At 40.8% G+C, this 17,658-nt stretch overlaps 1 protein-coding gene across 50 annotated transcripts in view; it reads right to left on the bottom strand.

Annotated features, from left to right (window-relative positions):
• The window catches only part of ANK2 (ankyrin 2), a 583,802-nt gene that overhangs the window by 186,458 nt on the left and 379,686 nt on the right, over positions 1-17,658 (bottom strand). For all 50 annotated transcript variants that reach the window (XM_054029227.1, XM_054029226.1, XM_054029236.1 and 47 more), the window contains exon 3: positions 934-1,032. In XM_054029227.1, the coding sequence (XP_053885202.1) occupies positions 934-1,032 (99 nt within the window). The remainder of the gene's footprint in view (positions 1-933; positions 1,033-17,658) is intronic.

Raw genomic sequence — 17,658 nt, 5'->3', positions numbered from 1 at the left:
TCTACAGAACCAGGTAGGAAAGGGGTCAGGGAGCCAGGGCTAGAATACAGCTTGAAGAAAAGGAGCAGGTGTAATCAGATGTGCAAGCTGGTCAGCTAGGATGCTTAGAGAATAGAGCAGCTCCTGAGAACTGAGAAAATGAACTGCTGAAGCTGACGACAATGTCCCCCATTCTGTGGCATGCGCTGGGTAGGGAAAAGAGATTCTGTTCCAGACCATCTAGACAACAACGTATGCTGAAGGCCATACAGCTCGGCTATCTACAGAGCACAGCTGAAAACCCTTCCTTAGTCATTACTGAGAATAATCATTGATGAATTATACTATAGAAGTTATTATTGCAAAACGTGGTTCCATTGTAATGCAGCATACGTAGGGACCTGTATATGTTACACTTACACGTTTTCACTATTCTGAAATAGTCTACTATTGGTCAGCTATATTCTTTGTCTCTCTAATGAAAAATGCCACTAGAAAGGGTAATTTTTTTCATAATAGTGAAACTTTAAGGGCTCCCTCTATACACATACTTCTCAGTCCCCATCTTCATTTACAACCTAGAGCCTCAGCTGATTCATAGATTCACAGATTTTAATGCCAGAAGAGACCATTGTGATCACTAGCCTGACCTCCTGTATAACACAGGCCACATAATTTCAACCCTATAATTTCTGTATCAAACTCATAAATTGAAGTCAATGAAGGTAAACTGATTTGCACCCGCGGAAGTTCTGGTCCTGTGATTTAGGAAGAAATTAACACCTTATATTTTACCAAAGAGGTATTTATCTTAATATTATATTCTTATATTGCAGTTTTTTGCAAATTTCCTGAGTATTTGCACTGCCCATTGGATAACAAGGGAAAATATCTACTTCTAGTTCTTTTATCTCTTTGCTCTGTAAATAAACTATATAAACATGCACATATTACCTTAGTAGCTGAATCCACTGCTGACCCTCTTTCCAGTAACTCCTGTACCAGTCCCACATGGCCTTCTTTGGCAGCCAGGTGTAGGGCATTGAGTCCATTCTGTAAGCAAAAGGGCCATACCAGTCATAAATACCACATTTGTAAAGATACACATGCACACTTTATCAAAGTAAAAGATGAAGATTAATGTCCAGAATATTGGTTCACCTTTTAGTTATTTGTCTGCATAAGCCCAATATTTCTTACTACACTAGTTGAGCTCAAGTACTCTGTGACAAAGCTCCTCCAGTAACAACACTTCTCTCATGGCAACAAGGACATAATTACAAACCACATTTTGCAACAGGCAAATATCCTCCTCTTTGATAATTCTGTATTCACTAACAGGACTATCTTGGATACTTCTATGGCCCCTATTACCATATTATCTGAGCTCATCTCATTCTTTAATGCCCTGGTGTGGCAGCAGCGAATCCATCCCTCCCCAGTGCCAATGAGCAGAGCTGGGGCTGGTGCCTGCAAGGGCGGGAGGGAGCAAGCAAGATGGAGGGAGGAGAGCAGAGGGGAGAAGAGAGGGGAAAGGGCTGAGGAGGAGGGAGCGAGCCAAAGACAACCACAGCCAGCTGTGGCCACCCACATTGCCACACAGCAACCTGCGTTCATATACACACACATACCGCCCCTTCCCCCAAATATCCTTCCTCTCACAGCTCCCCACTCAATCTGCCCCTGCCATAGCCATCCAACCTGTCCCTCCCACAGCACCCATCCAACCCTCCCAGCTCCTGCTTAAACCCCTCCAACTTCCTGCAACCCTGTCCCCAAATAAACCCAACATAGCCCCCATCCCATAAATAAAACCAAACCCCACGAAACCTCCTCCTGCCACAGCCCCCCACTCATCTCCCCACCATCCCAATCCCCATCTCCCCAAATAAACCCACCCCATGTCTCAAGCCCCATATAAATGCCCCCCATAAGACAGCCTCCCAAAACCTCACATCTCACTCCCAAACCTGAAATTGCAAACCTATTTTTCACAGTCCTGTGATGATCTTCACAATACATCAGCCAGGTGACAGATATAAATACTGCCACTTCCCTCAAGCACTCTGCTATTTTGCCATATTGCAAGCATCATAAATGACACACAGTCTGCAGCCAGTTGAGAGTTATATAATATTCGCCACACTTCTTGTTTCTAAGCAGATTGGAGGTGCTAAAGGCTTGGAATGAACGAACAAACAGCCTTCTGGTCTTTATTCGTTCATCATCATAGACAGCTCACGTCTGCAATTCCCGGTGGAATCTGACAGCACTCAGCTCCTGAGAGGAGACACTTAATGGCACTAGGCCTAGTGGCTGTAAACAGAAAGTGCTAGATTCATTTCTGAAGTAACACCAATGGATACTGTGTTCAGGAGAGTAAGTTGAGCAGATTTTGAGGTTATATTCAGTGGAGTTACAGCAGGAATGAATCTGGCCCATTGTACTGATTTTAAGCTTTGGAAATTTACTCTGTACATTTGTGATGCTTGCTGGCATTGTACGAGTCTCATAAATGCTTTTAGCACACTGAAATATACTGTCCTGCACTGAAAATCAGAAGGAGCTACACTAAATAGATCTACAGACTTGATAGATGTGTTTACTTAACTCACATTCAGCAGCAGGTACCATGCCTGCTTATTAAACTGTGACTTGAGCTTTTGTCACAAAGTTGATTATATATACACTAGTTTCTTTCTAACACTACTGGGTATTAGTATTATTTCCTATAGTGATGTAAAGTTTTGAAAATCATATGCTGTAAGAGGGCAGGTATAGTGTTCTAATTATTTTAGGTCAGATAATTATACTTGGGTATGATCTCACAGACTCAGAATCAATAGGACTCTATATGCAGGAATGGAAAGTGAGATTCTGTCCCTTACAGTTGTATACAACTGTTTTATCGCAATGAAAGGTCTTAGTATATGGACAATGGCTAACACACTAGAATCCTCACATAGTGAAAAAAGAGTGAAGTAGTAGGGTAGGACAAAGAGAATGTGATGTGAGTGTTTGTGCCATACGTCCACACGTGCCTGTGACCGCAAATAGCAAGGAACAAGATATTCTATATTTTAATATTCTGCAGAATAGAAGGACAGTAGCTTCACCAAACAAAAAGCTACTCCATTCTACGTTAAAATATTTTAATGTATACCTTATGATATGTGCCTAACGGTATCATATTAACAAGTTTCAGAGTAGCAGCAGTGTTAGTTTGTATCCGCAAAAAGAACAGGAGTAACTTGTGGCTCTAACACAGGCCCAGCTCCAGACACCAGTCTAGTAAGCAGGTGCTTGTGGTGGCCAAGGGCAAGGGGCTGCACATCGGGCTGTTCGGCGGCAATTTGGAGGCGGGTCCAAAATTTTTTTTTTTTTCCTGCCGCTTGGGGCAGCAAAAACCCTGGAGCCAGTCCTGCTCTAAGGTGCCACAAGTACTCCTGTTCGTTTTGCGGATATCATATTAGGTACTTCATCCCCAATACAATGAATAGCTTATTATGTGAAATCTCATTGAAATGTATGGGATTTTGCATAATATTCATTTAAAATGTTTGCAATATAAAATGCTTTACTAAGGGGCAGTGAAAAGATTACAAAAAGACTATGCAGTATCTGCTGTACAAATGTAAATAGCTTCTGTTCTTTTTAACTAAAATATCAGAAGAAAGCACTGCATCCTTTGTAGTAGGACCTGTACAACTGTACACTTTTAAATTGAGCTTTGTTCCTCCCCATCCAGAGTCAATGTTGTAATTATTCTCCTGCCCACAGGATTTATTCCTGCTATTTCTTATGATGGAAGGTCTGTAAATCAAAGTGGCTCCCCTGCTCCTGTCAGCTGAATTCCAGCGTGCTGAAGTAACAATGTTTTTTGAAACTGCCAAAAAAAAGTAGGTGGGATTTTGTTTAAACTAGTCATATGCTAAACAACATTTGAAAGCAGGAGTTCTGTCTTAATCCTGAAAGTAAGCACACAGCATAATTACCTCTTTCCTGGGGTTTGGCTTCATTACTAACTCTCACAATAATTAAAGAACATAACCCTAAGCCTTCTCCTCAAGCTTGGCTGTACAAGGGTTTCCCTGCAAAGACCACCTCTCTCCTAGATTCTAGTTCTCTCTATCTATAAGAAAGACATTTCAACCCCTTATCTCCTGCTGAGTTTGCAAGAGTACTATTCAGCAGTGATTACTTATATAATTTCCCTACATCCACAAAGGAGCCCATGCGTTTCTATGAAAGGCACAGAAATTGCCAACCTGTTCCAACACTTAGCCAAGCATTGTCTTTTATTTTTTTTGTAAATAAGATTGGCTCTGAAGTCTCAACTTCTGGCTGGAAATGGTTCCCACCAAAGTCAATGGGAGTAGAATTGGTCCCTTGTATAATATGTTTTACCCTTCAAATTAAAGGATTGTTGATGCAAGCTTTCTTCATAGCTGGTCTTAGGCTTCATCTGAACTAGCACTTCACGCAGTGATGGTCTACTGTCAGTACAACTCCAATGGCATTAGCAAACTAGAAGCACTGGTGTAGACGAGGGACAGGTAGTTTAACTACCACTGTTTCATGATCAGTGGAACTGGAGTCAGAGGGTTCATGTTCCCTGGAGGGATTGTTATGGACAAGACTTGGGAATGGATGGTTAGGTTGGAAGCAACTTAGCCACATGGGCAGAGCAGTGCACAGGATTTAATAAAGTTCCCTGTTCAACTTAACCTGCATTCAGCATCATTCTTTACTAATAAAACAATCATGTCTCAGAGCAACTGTGAAGGGTTGCTTGGTAACTCTAGAAGGTCCTGCTCTTCTTCTGATTAAGATTGTTTACTGACAGGTGTAACCAAAATCAAAACATACATTCTGTAAAACAAAAAGTTTGAATGAAGTGTAGAAAACATCCTTACATTTGGGAATATTTACCTATGTGATTTAGGTAAATGTTTGCTTTTACCCTAAGGAATAACAACTTTTTTGTGCTCATTTCAGATTGAAAGTGCACATTTCACTTTAGGTCTTTCATGACATTAGAAAATAGAAATGTAGCTCAATAGACTTACCCCTTTCACTTACTGACATGCTACAAAATGATGAATACTTGCAACTCCCATTAACTTTAGTGGAAGCAATGGGTGTGCAGCACTTTGTCGGTGATGCTCAGGCTCTTTCGGGCCCCTATTACTGCCCACTGCTGCCTCAGGACACTCAGACCTTGTCTGCATGGAGACTTAGTGTGTGGCCAGCCAGGGTGTGATTCTACCGCACACTTACTTGCTAAGCACTACGTTGCTGTGTGGACCTGCTACTGTGCACTAAAAGTTCTGTAATGCACTTTGACATTCTCCTGTCTCAAACAGCAACTATGAAATTGTTAGTCTGTGGTAACAGGGTCCATGTAGCCAGCTAGTGTGCCACACACTAAGTCTCTTGGTAGACAAACTCTCGAAGTCAGAATCAGTCAAAGGCTGAAAGGATTTGTGGAAAAAGCCTCAGTGAAGTCAATGAAAGAGACACGGTGGGGGAGGCAGTATCTTTTATTGGTGAAAGTCAGAGAAGTTGGCCAATTTAAAAAAAAAATTACCTCACCCACCTTGTCTCTCTAATACCACCCTGGGACCAACACAGCTATAAAAACAACAATGAAACTAAAATCTATTTTCAAAACCAAAACATTTTGATAATTTAAGATGTTCTCATTTAACTTTAAATGTAATGCAGTTCATTCTGGTTGCCTCTGCAGGGTATGATATTAACAGGGTTTTAGTACTACTGTAGTTCTGTTGGTTCCAATAGAACAGGGCAGGACGAATCACCTGGTGAACTTCGTCCATATGAAAATTGCTTTATATTTTCCAAACAGAAAGAAACTTCATAAGATTTTCAGCAGAGGCAGAAATGTTTAGTTGTCAGAGCACAGAGCTGGGAGTTCTTTTTTTGTATTTCCACCTCTAACCACTGATGTTCTGTGACCTATGACAAGTCTCTTAATTTTTCTGTACTTCAGTTACCCCATTTGTAAAATATAGAAAATAATATGCCATAAGGTGTTTGGGAATCTTGCTTATTTAATTTATAAAGTACTTTGAGATCCTCGGAATAAAATTGTTAAAGAAAGTCACAGTATTATTATTTATGTGTTCAAAAGACACTGATAATGGTTGTTTTGGCTTGGTCACTTATGAACCAGAGGGATTTTGGCTGTCTGTATCTTGGTTCCACCCCAGACAAACTCTCCTTTTGTGAAAAAAAGTGTGAAAATTAAAAGTCAATGTCTTGCTCTGTTGTAATTCAAGCTTCAGCCTGGGATGGCAAAAGAGAATGCAAGACATATGCCTAATTCAACACTATATGTTACTCCTGTTTATTTCATTGCAATTCTATTGCAATCTATGGAGTTATGCCGATAGAAACCTGGAATGACAAAGTGAAGAATTGGGCCCAATTTGTCACTGACTTCCATCCTGTTCAACCCTACTGTAGTTAGTTAGGTCCAATGGGGTGCAAGTCAGTGGAGAATCTGACCCATGCACTGAAGCTTGAAGCCATGTGCACATGAGATTGTGTACTATCAGGGCAATTCTGAAGAAGTTGTAAACACAGTGGAAAATAAGAGCCTGTTGTGGCTCATTCTGCATGCAGATGATGCATTCCATTCAATGTTGTGGCTGAATGAAGGGTGTCACTGCATCTCACCACCTATGTCTAACTAGCCACAGTATAATTCTTATGAAAGTTAATGAGTTTTATCTCTAACCATGAAAGATAGAAACATCAGCTTGCTCACAAATACGTCTGGTGACTTCATGAAAAGCCTTACATTCTGGGACAAAACTGAGGGTACGTCTATACTTACCCGCTGGTTCGGCGGCAAGCAATCGATCTTCTGGGATCGATTTATCGCGTCTTGTCTAGATGCGATAAATCGATCCCTGAAGTGCTTGCCGTCGACGCCGGTAATCCTGCTCCGTGAGAGTTGACGGGGGAGCCTGCCTGCCGCGTGTGGACCCACGGTAAGTACCTTTAAGTTCGAACTAAGATACTTCGACTTCAGCTACATTATTCTCGTAGCTGAAGTTGCGTATCTTAGTTCGAACTGGGGGCTTAGTGTGGACCAGCCCTGAATAGACTACAAATGCATTCCCACCCATGCACAAAGCCACAAGGAGTTAGGGAAATGAAAACAGCATGAAGTGTGCATAAGTTCTCCCTCTATGGGAAGGGCTAAGGGAGAGGAACAGAGTAGACAGGAGCACCTGGCTTCCCAACCGCAAGACTCCCCTTGATTTTCCCCAAAAAATATCTTAAAGAAATAAAGGAGAAAATCTTAAAAAATGGGGGGGGAAATTGTGTGAGGCTGTGAAAGTGCAGACATCTCCCTTCTAATCCTTTTGCAGCCTATGAATTCGTGAAGCTATGTGAACTTATTGACTTACCACTCATACACAACACTACCACTATCACCACTATTGTTAAGCTGTAGGGTGGGTGGCTCTCAGAAAGGGTACGTCTATACTTACTTCCTGGTCCGGATGTAAGCGATCGATCTTCTGGGATCGATTTATCGCATCTTGTCTAGACGCGATAAATCGATCCCGGAAGTGCTTGCCGTCAACGCCGGTACTCCAGTTCAGCGAGGGGAGTACGCGGCATTGACAGGGGAGCCTGCCTGCTGCGTCTGGACCCACGGTAAGTTCGGACTAAGGTACTTCGAATTCAGCTACGTTATTAACGTAGCTGAATTTGCGTACCTTACTCTGAAGTGGGGGGTTAGTGTGGACCAGGCCTAAGTGTGTGTTTGATCTATGGGCTGTGCTGGTGGGTTTGAAAGTTCCCTTCAATTCAGACTAACTAAGGGAGCAGTTAAATGCCTCTTTGTTTAGTAATAGCTGAAACAACATAAGCCACTACACAAATCACTGACCTGCGTGGCAAGGCAGGTGTAGGAATTGAACCATATGGTATAAAGGGGTTTTCTCTGGGTCTGAATGCAAAGGCAGGGGTAGGATATTGTTTTGTGCAGCTGTGAGAGTCACAAGCAGCCAAAGATGGCAGCAGGACAAGCAGACAATAAGACCAGCACTGGTAACGTGGCCTTGAGAGAAAAAGATTTTTGGACAGAGTACTGGCCAGGAAAAGATTTAGAACTGTGAGCAAAGAAACTGCCTCCTCTTTGATTCCAATCACGTTCAGGGAATCAGGACTTTGTGTGCATTCTTTGAAAATAAACAGGAATGCATTCAAGAAGGATCTGACTATCATAAATTTCTTCTAACAGCATTGACCTGCAAGATCTCGAATATTGGCTAACTGCTCAGGCTAAAACCAGGTATTATTCGTATATATTCCATCTTGAATTATCATCTCTTTTTAAGAATGTCAAGCAACTCATACACCTTCAGCACCTGCAGATTATACAGTTTTTGTCTTTTGATAGAATTGTCCTATGTCAAGATAACTGATGTGCCATTCAAACCTATGTTGTAAAATTACAGTCCCAACTAAAAATACTGCATATCAAAAAGAATAATTTATAACATTCATTCATATATGTCAAATGCAAGGCATCTGTATAAATCAAGAGTGACTCCAGTTAAGACTGAGATGGTCTCGGAATCCTATTGAGTTCATTGTTGAAAGAATTTATAAAAATGTTTTAAAATGTATTATTAATGTATAGGGGGCAATAGTTATCTATAAACTGAACCATACACACATTCAAAACAGTAACAATTTAAAGTTGCCATTGAGAAGATGTGATGTCATTTTGTGCTAGGATGCTGGACAGAGAACAAAAGTTCTTCTTTTGACTCACCATCATGATCAGATCAAGTTGGTTATATTAACTTCAACTTAGAATTATGGAAGTTTTCTGAGCCTTCTGTAGCCTATAGGACTGAAGGGTTAAAATCCATGTGCATGTTATATAACAACCTGGTATATATGGATTGTGCCAGCTCTTTTTCAGACCCGAAGTCCAGAGTTTGGTCTGGAGACCAGAGGCCTAACTAATAGTGATCAGCTAAGAGAAAGCTGGGGTAAACAAAATAACATTGCCTTTACTAAGATCTGCTTGGTCAGTAGAAATGCCAGATGTTGAAGCAATAACTGAATAATTATGTTTCATCCAATGTTTCAAATTGAACAAAGGATCCCTGTTCCTATTGTGTTTCTCCTGAAGGGAAAACAGTCTTCCCACAGATCCAACCTTGAGTTTATGAAATATTGGCACATGTCACTATAATGATATGGCACCCTTCCACCTCCCTTCCAAGGGACCAATGCCCTGCCTTAAGACATAAAGGAGACAATCTCTATTTTCATATGCTTTCACTGTTTCTTTGCTTTATCCCCTAGACATGTACCTGTCGGACAATCAAAGGAGTTACTCCATTCCTATGGACCCCAAATCAGAATTCAACATATATATTTTATACTAATAACATTTTATCAAAGTATTAATCAAATGTTAATTTGCTAACTTGAGACCATGGGCGGAGACATTGTGTAACCTTTTAACCATTGGCTATTGTGCTATCTTGTCTTGCTGCAAAACCTATCCCGGGGTGTGGAACTGCCTACCCCGTCACTTTCCCCCGCGCATGGAAAATCTATATATTTCATTGTAATCAATTAATTGACAGTGTCTCTGAGCCCAATAAGCCAGGTGACACTCCGCCAGCGCTGTGTGTAATAAACCCCTATGCTTTGACCTCTACACGGTGTGGATTTATGTCCTTCAAGGACTAACCTGCTTGCTTGCATATATCTTTTCTTATAGTTTAAGTATTTGGTTTATTGTAATAGGTTTATAAATTTATATTAAAGTAAGTTTGACTGTAATGCAAGAAACCTACAGGCCATATCCTGTATGTTAAGCTAAGGCAAAGTTAGCATATCTATATTAAGACCTTTTACTCAGAAAGTAAAGTTGACCTATAGTTTGTTACCTAAATAAGTAAGTACCCACGCCTATGTCTATGACCTGTTATCTAGACCAATAGACAATGGAGAATGGCATAGGGTTTTTTTCAATTTTGTACCCACAGACTTAACAGGTACACCACAAGGGAACTTATGTGGTATGTACATGTCATCAATACGCACAAACATACTAGCCTATGGGGTAAGCGTACCCTAACATTTTGTGGGTGAGAAATGAAGTTTGGGCATAGGAGGAACGATTTCCGGCACTTGTGCTCTATAAAAGAGGTGACCCACCTCAATAGAGTATTCTCACTTACTTTCTATTTCTACTCTCTCTCTCTGTATCTATTCTATCTACAATAACAGCTACCATTAGTAGGCTGTACTACTTCTTCTTAAACTTTAAGCTTCAAGGAAACTAGGCTAAGCTTGGTTTCCCTAAGTTTTATAGTTTGTTTATTAGGTTTTGATTTTAAGTTTAAGTTAGTCAAGTAAACCCTAATTTAGTCTTAACAGCTCTTAGCATTAATTCCCTCTAAGGACTGCATCCCTCACTCCAAAATTAAAAAACCTTAACTGCAAGGCTGGTCCTGTGTTTCTAACCACCAGGTTATCAAGGAAGGGTGTGAGTATATTAACCAAGGCTTTGTTGCATATAATACTAGATTATCATATGTATCTTTTAAATAGCAGTAATACCGTTGTAACTTTGTACGCTGGGTATTTTACCATTTACTTACTATTATTGATTTTAATAAAAAGTCTTTAAGGCTATATCTGTCTCAGTGTGAGCTTCCTGTCATACCCCCGAGGATCCTTTGTAAATTCTGTGGAGCCTGACTCAGGACAAGAACTTTTATCTTCCGATCAAACCAACTGGCGACCCTAAGACCCATACTAATTAATATTAATGATTATTATTAATGTAATTAATTTAATTAAATAAGAATTAAATTGATAAATTAACTTAATATTATTAGTACACCCTAAACCAGACTACACTTTGTGTGAACCAGCAGGAACTAGAAGAAAAGTGTGGGGACAGAGAGGTCTTGCAGAGAACAGTAAAACTCAGGAGAAAGTTTAGGCTGAGGTCTATGTCTGTGGACCTTAAATTAAGAGTAAAAAAAATCCTCTGAAGGGAGACTGAGTTTTGGACAATAACTCAATGCCCGTGTGCTATTCTCAAAATAGGGACTCGGGCTCTTCACCTGGCTGTGTAACTAAAGCCGAGTGAAATTTTTTAGACAAATAGTTTATTTGCTGAAAAATGCAGTTTTGGGTTGACTGAAATTATTCATTAATTCAACATACATTCACCAAACAGTTTAATCCAAAACCATTTTTGGCACTAGATTCACAAGGAGACTTAGGGGCCATTCACCAACCCAGTGGTGGTTGCCCCTTTAATTTATAAATTTTAATATTCATAGACCAGAGAGAGAGAGGATGAAAATAACGATAGCTTTGCAGTTAGGGCTCCCACCTGGGAAGAAGGACACTGGGTTCAATTACCTGCTCAAATGAATATTTAAGAATATACACAAAGTAGAACATCTTCAACAAGAGCAACAGAGAGACCACACCGGAATACACTCTAGACCATTGTGAAGGGCACCTCACCTGCAGAATGAGACATCCAAGTTCAGATCCCTGCTCCCAATCTGACAGAATGGGAACTTGAACCCAGATCTCACATATCCCAGGTGAGTGCTCTAACCGCTGGGCTATAGGATATAAGGGGAGACCACCTCCTCCATGAATGGCATTTCCAAATTTGCTTTTAACCAAACAGCAGTTAAGAATGCTCCAAAATCAAAACTATTTATTCTTTATTTTATTTTGTTTTGTTTAACTGAGAAAACTGAAAAAGTTTAGTATTGGGTAGATCCAAAATGAACTTATTTTACTTTTTGGGGTGGCCAGTGAACTGAAAAATGTTTTAATTATTTACACTGTTCCATATAGAACTTCACTCTATCACAACAGTGATGATCAGTAGTACATAGTGGTCTTAGTAATGTGACTCCATCCATAGACTATTAACACATCACCATTTATCCCTCATGCTTTGCCATTCAGCCCTGCAATTTTCCGAGAAATGTCAATGCTGGATATTTATAAATCAAAACATTTATTTTCTAACTTCACACACTAGCTACAAAAACATGATAACAAAATCATAACTAGCAAATCCTTCTGTCATGAATCTGACCCCCCAAAATCATGAGATTAGATTTTTTTTTTTCTAAGATTATCTTGTGGTTTTTGGTCTGTCTTTCAGGTTTTTTTTAACTTCTGCTGCCCACTCCCAATGCGTGTGATAATTAAACTGTTGCCAGTTCTCCCAAATGCAGAGAGCATTGATTTTGGCCTCCCTGCAAGACCTCTCACTGACTGCACTATGGGATATGGAGCTGCCAATTTCTCTCCAAGCTCTACTAGTCTAATTGAATTAATTGTGTCACTCCATTCCCACATTTGCCCATTTCCCAGCCCAGTAATTATTTATGCACATCAGCTCTGTCCCTCCAGTCCCGCACCTGTCACTAGCATCAGTGCATCCTTGCCCCTTCTGCAGCTCCAGGGCTCTTCACCCACCATCCCAGCCCTGGTGTGGGAAGCTGCGATGAGGTCCCCTTCTCCTCCTTGCCAGGCCTGGAGGGGCAGGTCCAGGGGTTATTCACCCCCTCTCTTTCCCTTCCTAGGTTAGAAAGGAGTGAAGAGCAGAGGGGGGAAGTAGACAACAGACTGAACCACTGTTAATAGGAAGGATCAGAGGTGGGGACATGCCAAATTTAGCAGCTGGGCTGTTTCTGCTCCTCTCTCTCCCCTCCCCTCTTTAAGAATGATGTCAGTTCCTCCCATCTCCCCTATCCAAAACGTTATCTTGTATCCTGAGGGGAGGAGGAAGAGCTCTGTTCACCTCCTGGAGCAGTTCTGATTGGTTGCTCTTCCCCAGGAGAAGGGGAAGATGGACAATCAGAGGGGATTTTCCCCTGTACCCAGCTGGAAATCATGAGGGCTAGAGATTGTTGTCTCATTGATAAACTGGCTACAGCACTGGGCAAAAATCACATTACTGGAGTTAAAACAGAGAGTTGACCACGCTGGGTATGCTTCCCATGCTTCAGCTTACCCAACCTCTCCCTGCACAGCAGACCTTATAGTTACAAGAGATCTGCTCAACTCTGAGATCTACACTCAGAAAACCCCCAAACAAGCCACCCCACCTTTTCTGCATTTCCTCCTGGGGTAGGCACACTCATGGATGATCTGGAGACATAGAGATACCTCTTGCTCTCCATCAGAGTCCTCCCTATATAAACAGTGCCAGCATTCCCCAAGCAGTACAAGACACCCCAGACATAGAAAGAATTTCCTCCAGGCTCCATTAGAGTAATAGGACACTTTGAAGTTAGCAAAGCGACTATTATTCTCCAGTTTATCTCATATAACTGAGCAAGGCTTGCACTACCAAATTGTGCTCTAAATGCACTCAAATAGCAGATAATATTTACTAGGAATCCATCCTATTGAAAACATATTTTACTTTTAATAATGGGCACAACAGAAAATAAATTTATAGTATGTGAAAATATTACATCTGTAAAGAAAACAGAAGACTACTTCCAAACTAAACACGATAATAAATGTGAACAAAAAAGTATATGTAGCTTATTAGGAGGTTATGGATATAATGTAGACTGCTACTTTTTTCACATAGAATAGAAAATGAACGGTTCATCTTTAAAAGCCATCATCCTAAACATGTGGTATATAGGTCGGCAGTGCAAAAGACAGTTGGTATAGACCCACAAGAATTATTTCTTAGTCCAACAAAAAAGCATACCATTCTAAAGAAAGGAAAAGGCAAATTTGGAGCTCCAGTGCATTTGACATGTGACACTACATTTTCAAAGCAGTACACAGACTTTTCTCCCTAAAGTCAAATGTACACCTTCTCGTCCAATGGGCACAGGGGGCACACCCTTTTCCCGAGCCGGTTGGGGGCTTGCGTATAGCACATAGATCTATGACTATATAAATACACCATCCAAACTGCAGGCAGAGTGACAGCTAAACAGCTGCTGAACCATCAAGGCTGCAGTAGCAGCTGCAGAATGACTCCTGTACTATTCCCTAGTCTGAAAGAGCAGGATTCTATCCCTTCTGACCCTACAGAACTCCACTAAGCACATTTCTTTCATTTTAGCTGTGTGCAAGGCCCAGGAATTGGCCCCTCGTAGGATTATTTCACTAGCTAGGAATGACTTCCATCATTGAAGAGACCCACAGGAAATGTTTTATTCTTGGTATGTCTGAAGAGAGCAAATAGATATTTAAGGAAAGCACCTGGAGAGTACGACGACTGATGAGAGCATGGTGATGCTAGGAAATGACAGCGTTAAATAACTGAGTTGATTGAAAGCAGCAGTGGTCCTATCCAGGCCCATTATGCAGCAAATATGGTAAACAGTGTATTGTCTCCCTCCACATTACAAGTCTGTCACATGATAGGCCACAGCTGCTTATTCACTTTGAGTCCAGTTCTGTCAAATTTAGGATTACTTGCCTTATAAGCTATTACTCAGTATAGGGCAAGGATGGCAGAATCTGACGGCTTACAATCAAATGGCTTCAATTAGAAATTAAACAGAATAAGATACAAATTTAGAACTTGTGGTCTACCAGGACTTTCCTTGTAACCTAGGCAATAGTACAATTCTAGCATTTATTCCTTGTCTTTCTTAACCTCAAGAATCTAGTTAATGGCTATAACCCCAGCCCATCACCATGTTGCAAATGGTAAGCTTTTCAGAGTCTTAAGAACAGAGAGAGAATGAGGGCTTGTCCAGAGAGACACTTGGTGCAATAAGCTGGGGACTAAATCTACAGTGCTCTAACCTGCTCTTTCAATCAGCAGTAGATCAAGAGGACTACTGTAAATGGGTAAGTGTCAGAGCTCAAATCAGAACACAGAAGTGGGTGGATCAATCCTCTGCTTAGACCAGTTGACCATGTCTCTCCCCCCTGCACTCTACCGATCTAATGTAACTGTTGGTCTTCTTTACATATGACTGAATACTGTGCAAGTCAGTATAAAATGAATGAGCGTAACCCAAAAATACATAGATGGCATTAGAGCCTCTATTCAGTCTTAATGATCAGTGGAAACAGCAAAAGGTCAGCTGGTAAAGTCCAACATAGAAGAGAGGCTGGCTGGCATCCAAGAAGCACTTTATTTAATTAAATGGAACAGGAAAGCAGAGATCCACAGAGGGAAAGCTTCATGTGAAGAGTTCTCCTTTCAGGACTATTCTAGAGGCCCTGGTACAATGAAAGAAGTTTATGTCAAAAATTCAAGCTCTAGTACTACATGAGACTTAAAATGAGAGAGCTCTTCAGAGAGATTCAATATTTGTCTGAATACACAATAGGGGAATAGGGCAAGAGAGAACAAGGGAGAATGATGGAACAGTCTCACGGGAAGGGGATTTCACTGGGAACGAGTCCTCTGCACAGTGTTGCTGGCTTCGGCAATTTTATTGCTAGTCTCACAATATTTGGTCTTTTTCTTGAAGCCCAGCTTCTCAAAAGTCTTGCATTTACTCAGGAATCTCAGATCTCATTTTAAAAAGAAAGGTGATTTTCTAGCCCTCCTGGTTGCAGAGGAAAAACTAAAAAACATGACTCCTAAAGGCTCAAAACACCTCAAAGCAAATAAAAGGCTTTTTTTTAAATGTCACGATTTTTAAGCCAATCTTACGAGTTTTGGGGACTAACTCATAATGTTTGAATGCTTGGGGTTGGCACACTGCCAAATGTCACTTTCAAACATATGAGAGGGACAGGAAGAAATTGCCTGGGAGCATCCAACACGACCCAGGCCATGCCCCTTCTTCAGACACTTGTGGATTTTTCTTCTTCAAGTCCTTCAATCAGGGTGAGGCTGAGGGTGATAGTGGCCACTGACTTCAACAGAGCCAAAATTTCACCTGAATGTTTTTCTGTGGGAGCAAAGTAGGGTGCAAGGAGGATGTGAGGTGAATAAGAGCTGTAAAGAGTTTGATTCTTCTCTGGACTGAGAGGTGGGTAGACCATAGGGAGAAATTGTATGCTAACTTTAGGCAATTTACCTCTTTACTATGTGTCTATATCCATCTGTCTTGTCTAGTAAGATGGTAAGTTCTTCAGGCCAGAAATGTCTTCTATGCTGTTTGTACAGTGCCTCGCACAATGGAGTGCCATTAGCTACTACCGGAAGGATTATCAAAGTAATAATAAATTTATTTGAACCAACTTCCAAATATTAAAATTTGTGTAGGCCTAGTCCATTCAGGAAGATGGATGTGGTTCAAACTGGTTCTTCTGTCCCTAGTAAATGATGTACAAATCCATTCCAGGGTGAATTAGGATGGAAACAAGCAATTTTGTTTCAAAATCAGAACTAGCAGAACATAGACCAGATGGCTGGTTCAAAGACGATAAACTACCACTCATTCTCACAGTGGATATCTCTGTGGGCAAAAGAGGGAACACACATTGTCAGATGACCATGGCCAAGAAGCTAAAAGTGGGAAATAGTACTCTTTACTCCTGACCATGCAGGAGGCATGTCACAGTTAATTCTTTGTAGTTGAAAGTCCCAAAGCCACATGACAGACTATCTTGAGGACACAAATTACCCAGTGCATGGAGAAACAGTTCCATAGCTTTTGGCAACTATGAGAATCCAAACAATATGCTAATCAAATACATTCATTTTAATAATAGGCCTATAAGCACTGCTGTCTTAATCTTTACTAATTGCCTTCCAAGCACTTAAGATACTTGAAATTTTATAGAAAATTCCTAAACCATTTCCTGCCAATATCAGAAAAATAATTTCATAGAATCATAGAACTGGAAGGGACCTCGAGAGGTCATCTAGTCCAGTCCCCTACACTCAAGGCAGGACTAAGTATTATCTAGACCAGTGGTCCCCAACCTTTTCCAGGTGGCGGGCGCCAGACGACGAGCCACCGAGGACCGTGGCCGGCAGACAAGCATCCGCCAAAATGCGGCTGAGAAGCGGCAACGTCAAGATGCTTTTCGGTGGCCACGCCTCTTAATGACGCCTCTTTTCAGTGGATGCTTGTCCGCCGGCCAGTATGTGTGCGCACTTAGATGCCCCGGCGGGCGCCATGGTGCCCACGGGCACCGCGTTGGGGACCACTGATCTAGACCATCCTGACAGGTGTTTGTCCAACTGAAGGGATAGAACATAGCCAAAATGTTTTTAAAGAATTTGCAGATTTTTTTTCCAGCATTCACCCAGTTCTACGTATTATACAGACAATCCTCTGGAACAAGCCATTTCTTTAAAAAAAAAAAAAAAAAAAATAGAAACTCCTCAAATAATACTTTTAAAAAGAACCCAGTAATTCTCTAAATAACACAGCGTGCACAACATTATATTCTGAAGTTCAGAAGGATCTCCCCTCCACACACACATTTTTATTCAAACTTTGATGTGACACTTGACTACTTAATCATCTGCTATTTTACTTTGGTAGACAATATACTTTTCTGAAGTAGTTAGAAGAGCTATGTAATTATTTTGGTTTTCATTCTTAAAACCACTCTAACAAAATAATGGCCTCATCTATGAAATTTTAGTTAGAGTTTTGGCAATTTTTTCCTTAAAAACCTTCATTATCTGAGCTTTCTACAAAGACCATGGTATATCATGATGACTTTTTT

The sequence above is a fragment of the Malaclemys terrapin genome, chromosome 5 (assembly GCF_027887155.1).
Source record: "Malaclemys terrapin pileata isolate rMalTer1 chromosome 5, rMalTer1.hap1, whole genome shotgun sequence".
Lineage (NCBI taxonomy): Eukaryota > Metazoa > Chordata > Testudines > Emydidae > Malaclemys > Malaclemys terrapin.
Note: the sequence above shows the minus strand (reverse complement) of the source record. Positions and strands in the feature narration are given on the sequence as shown.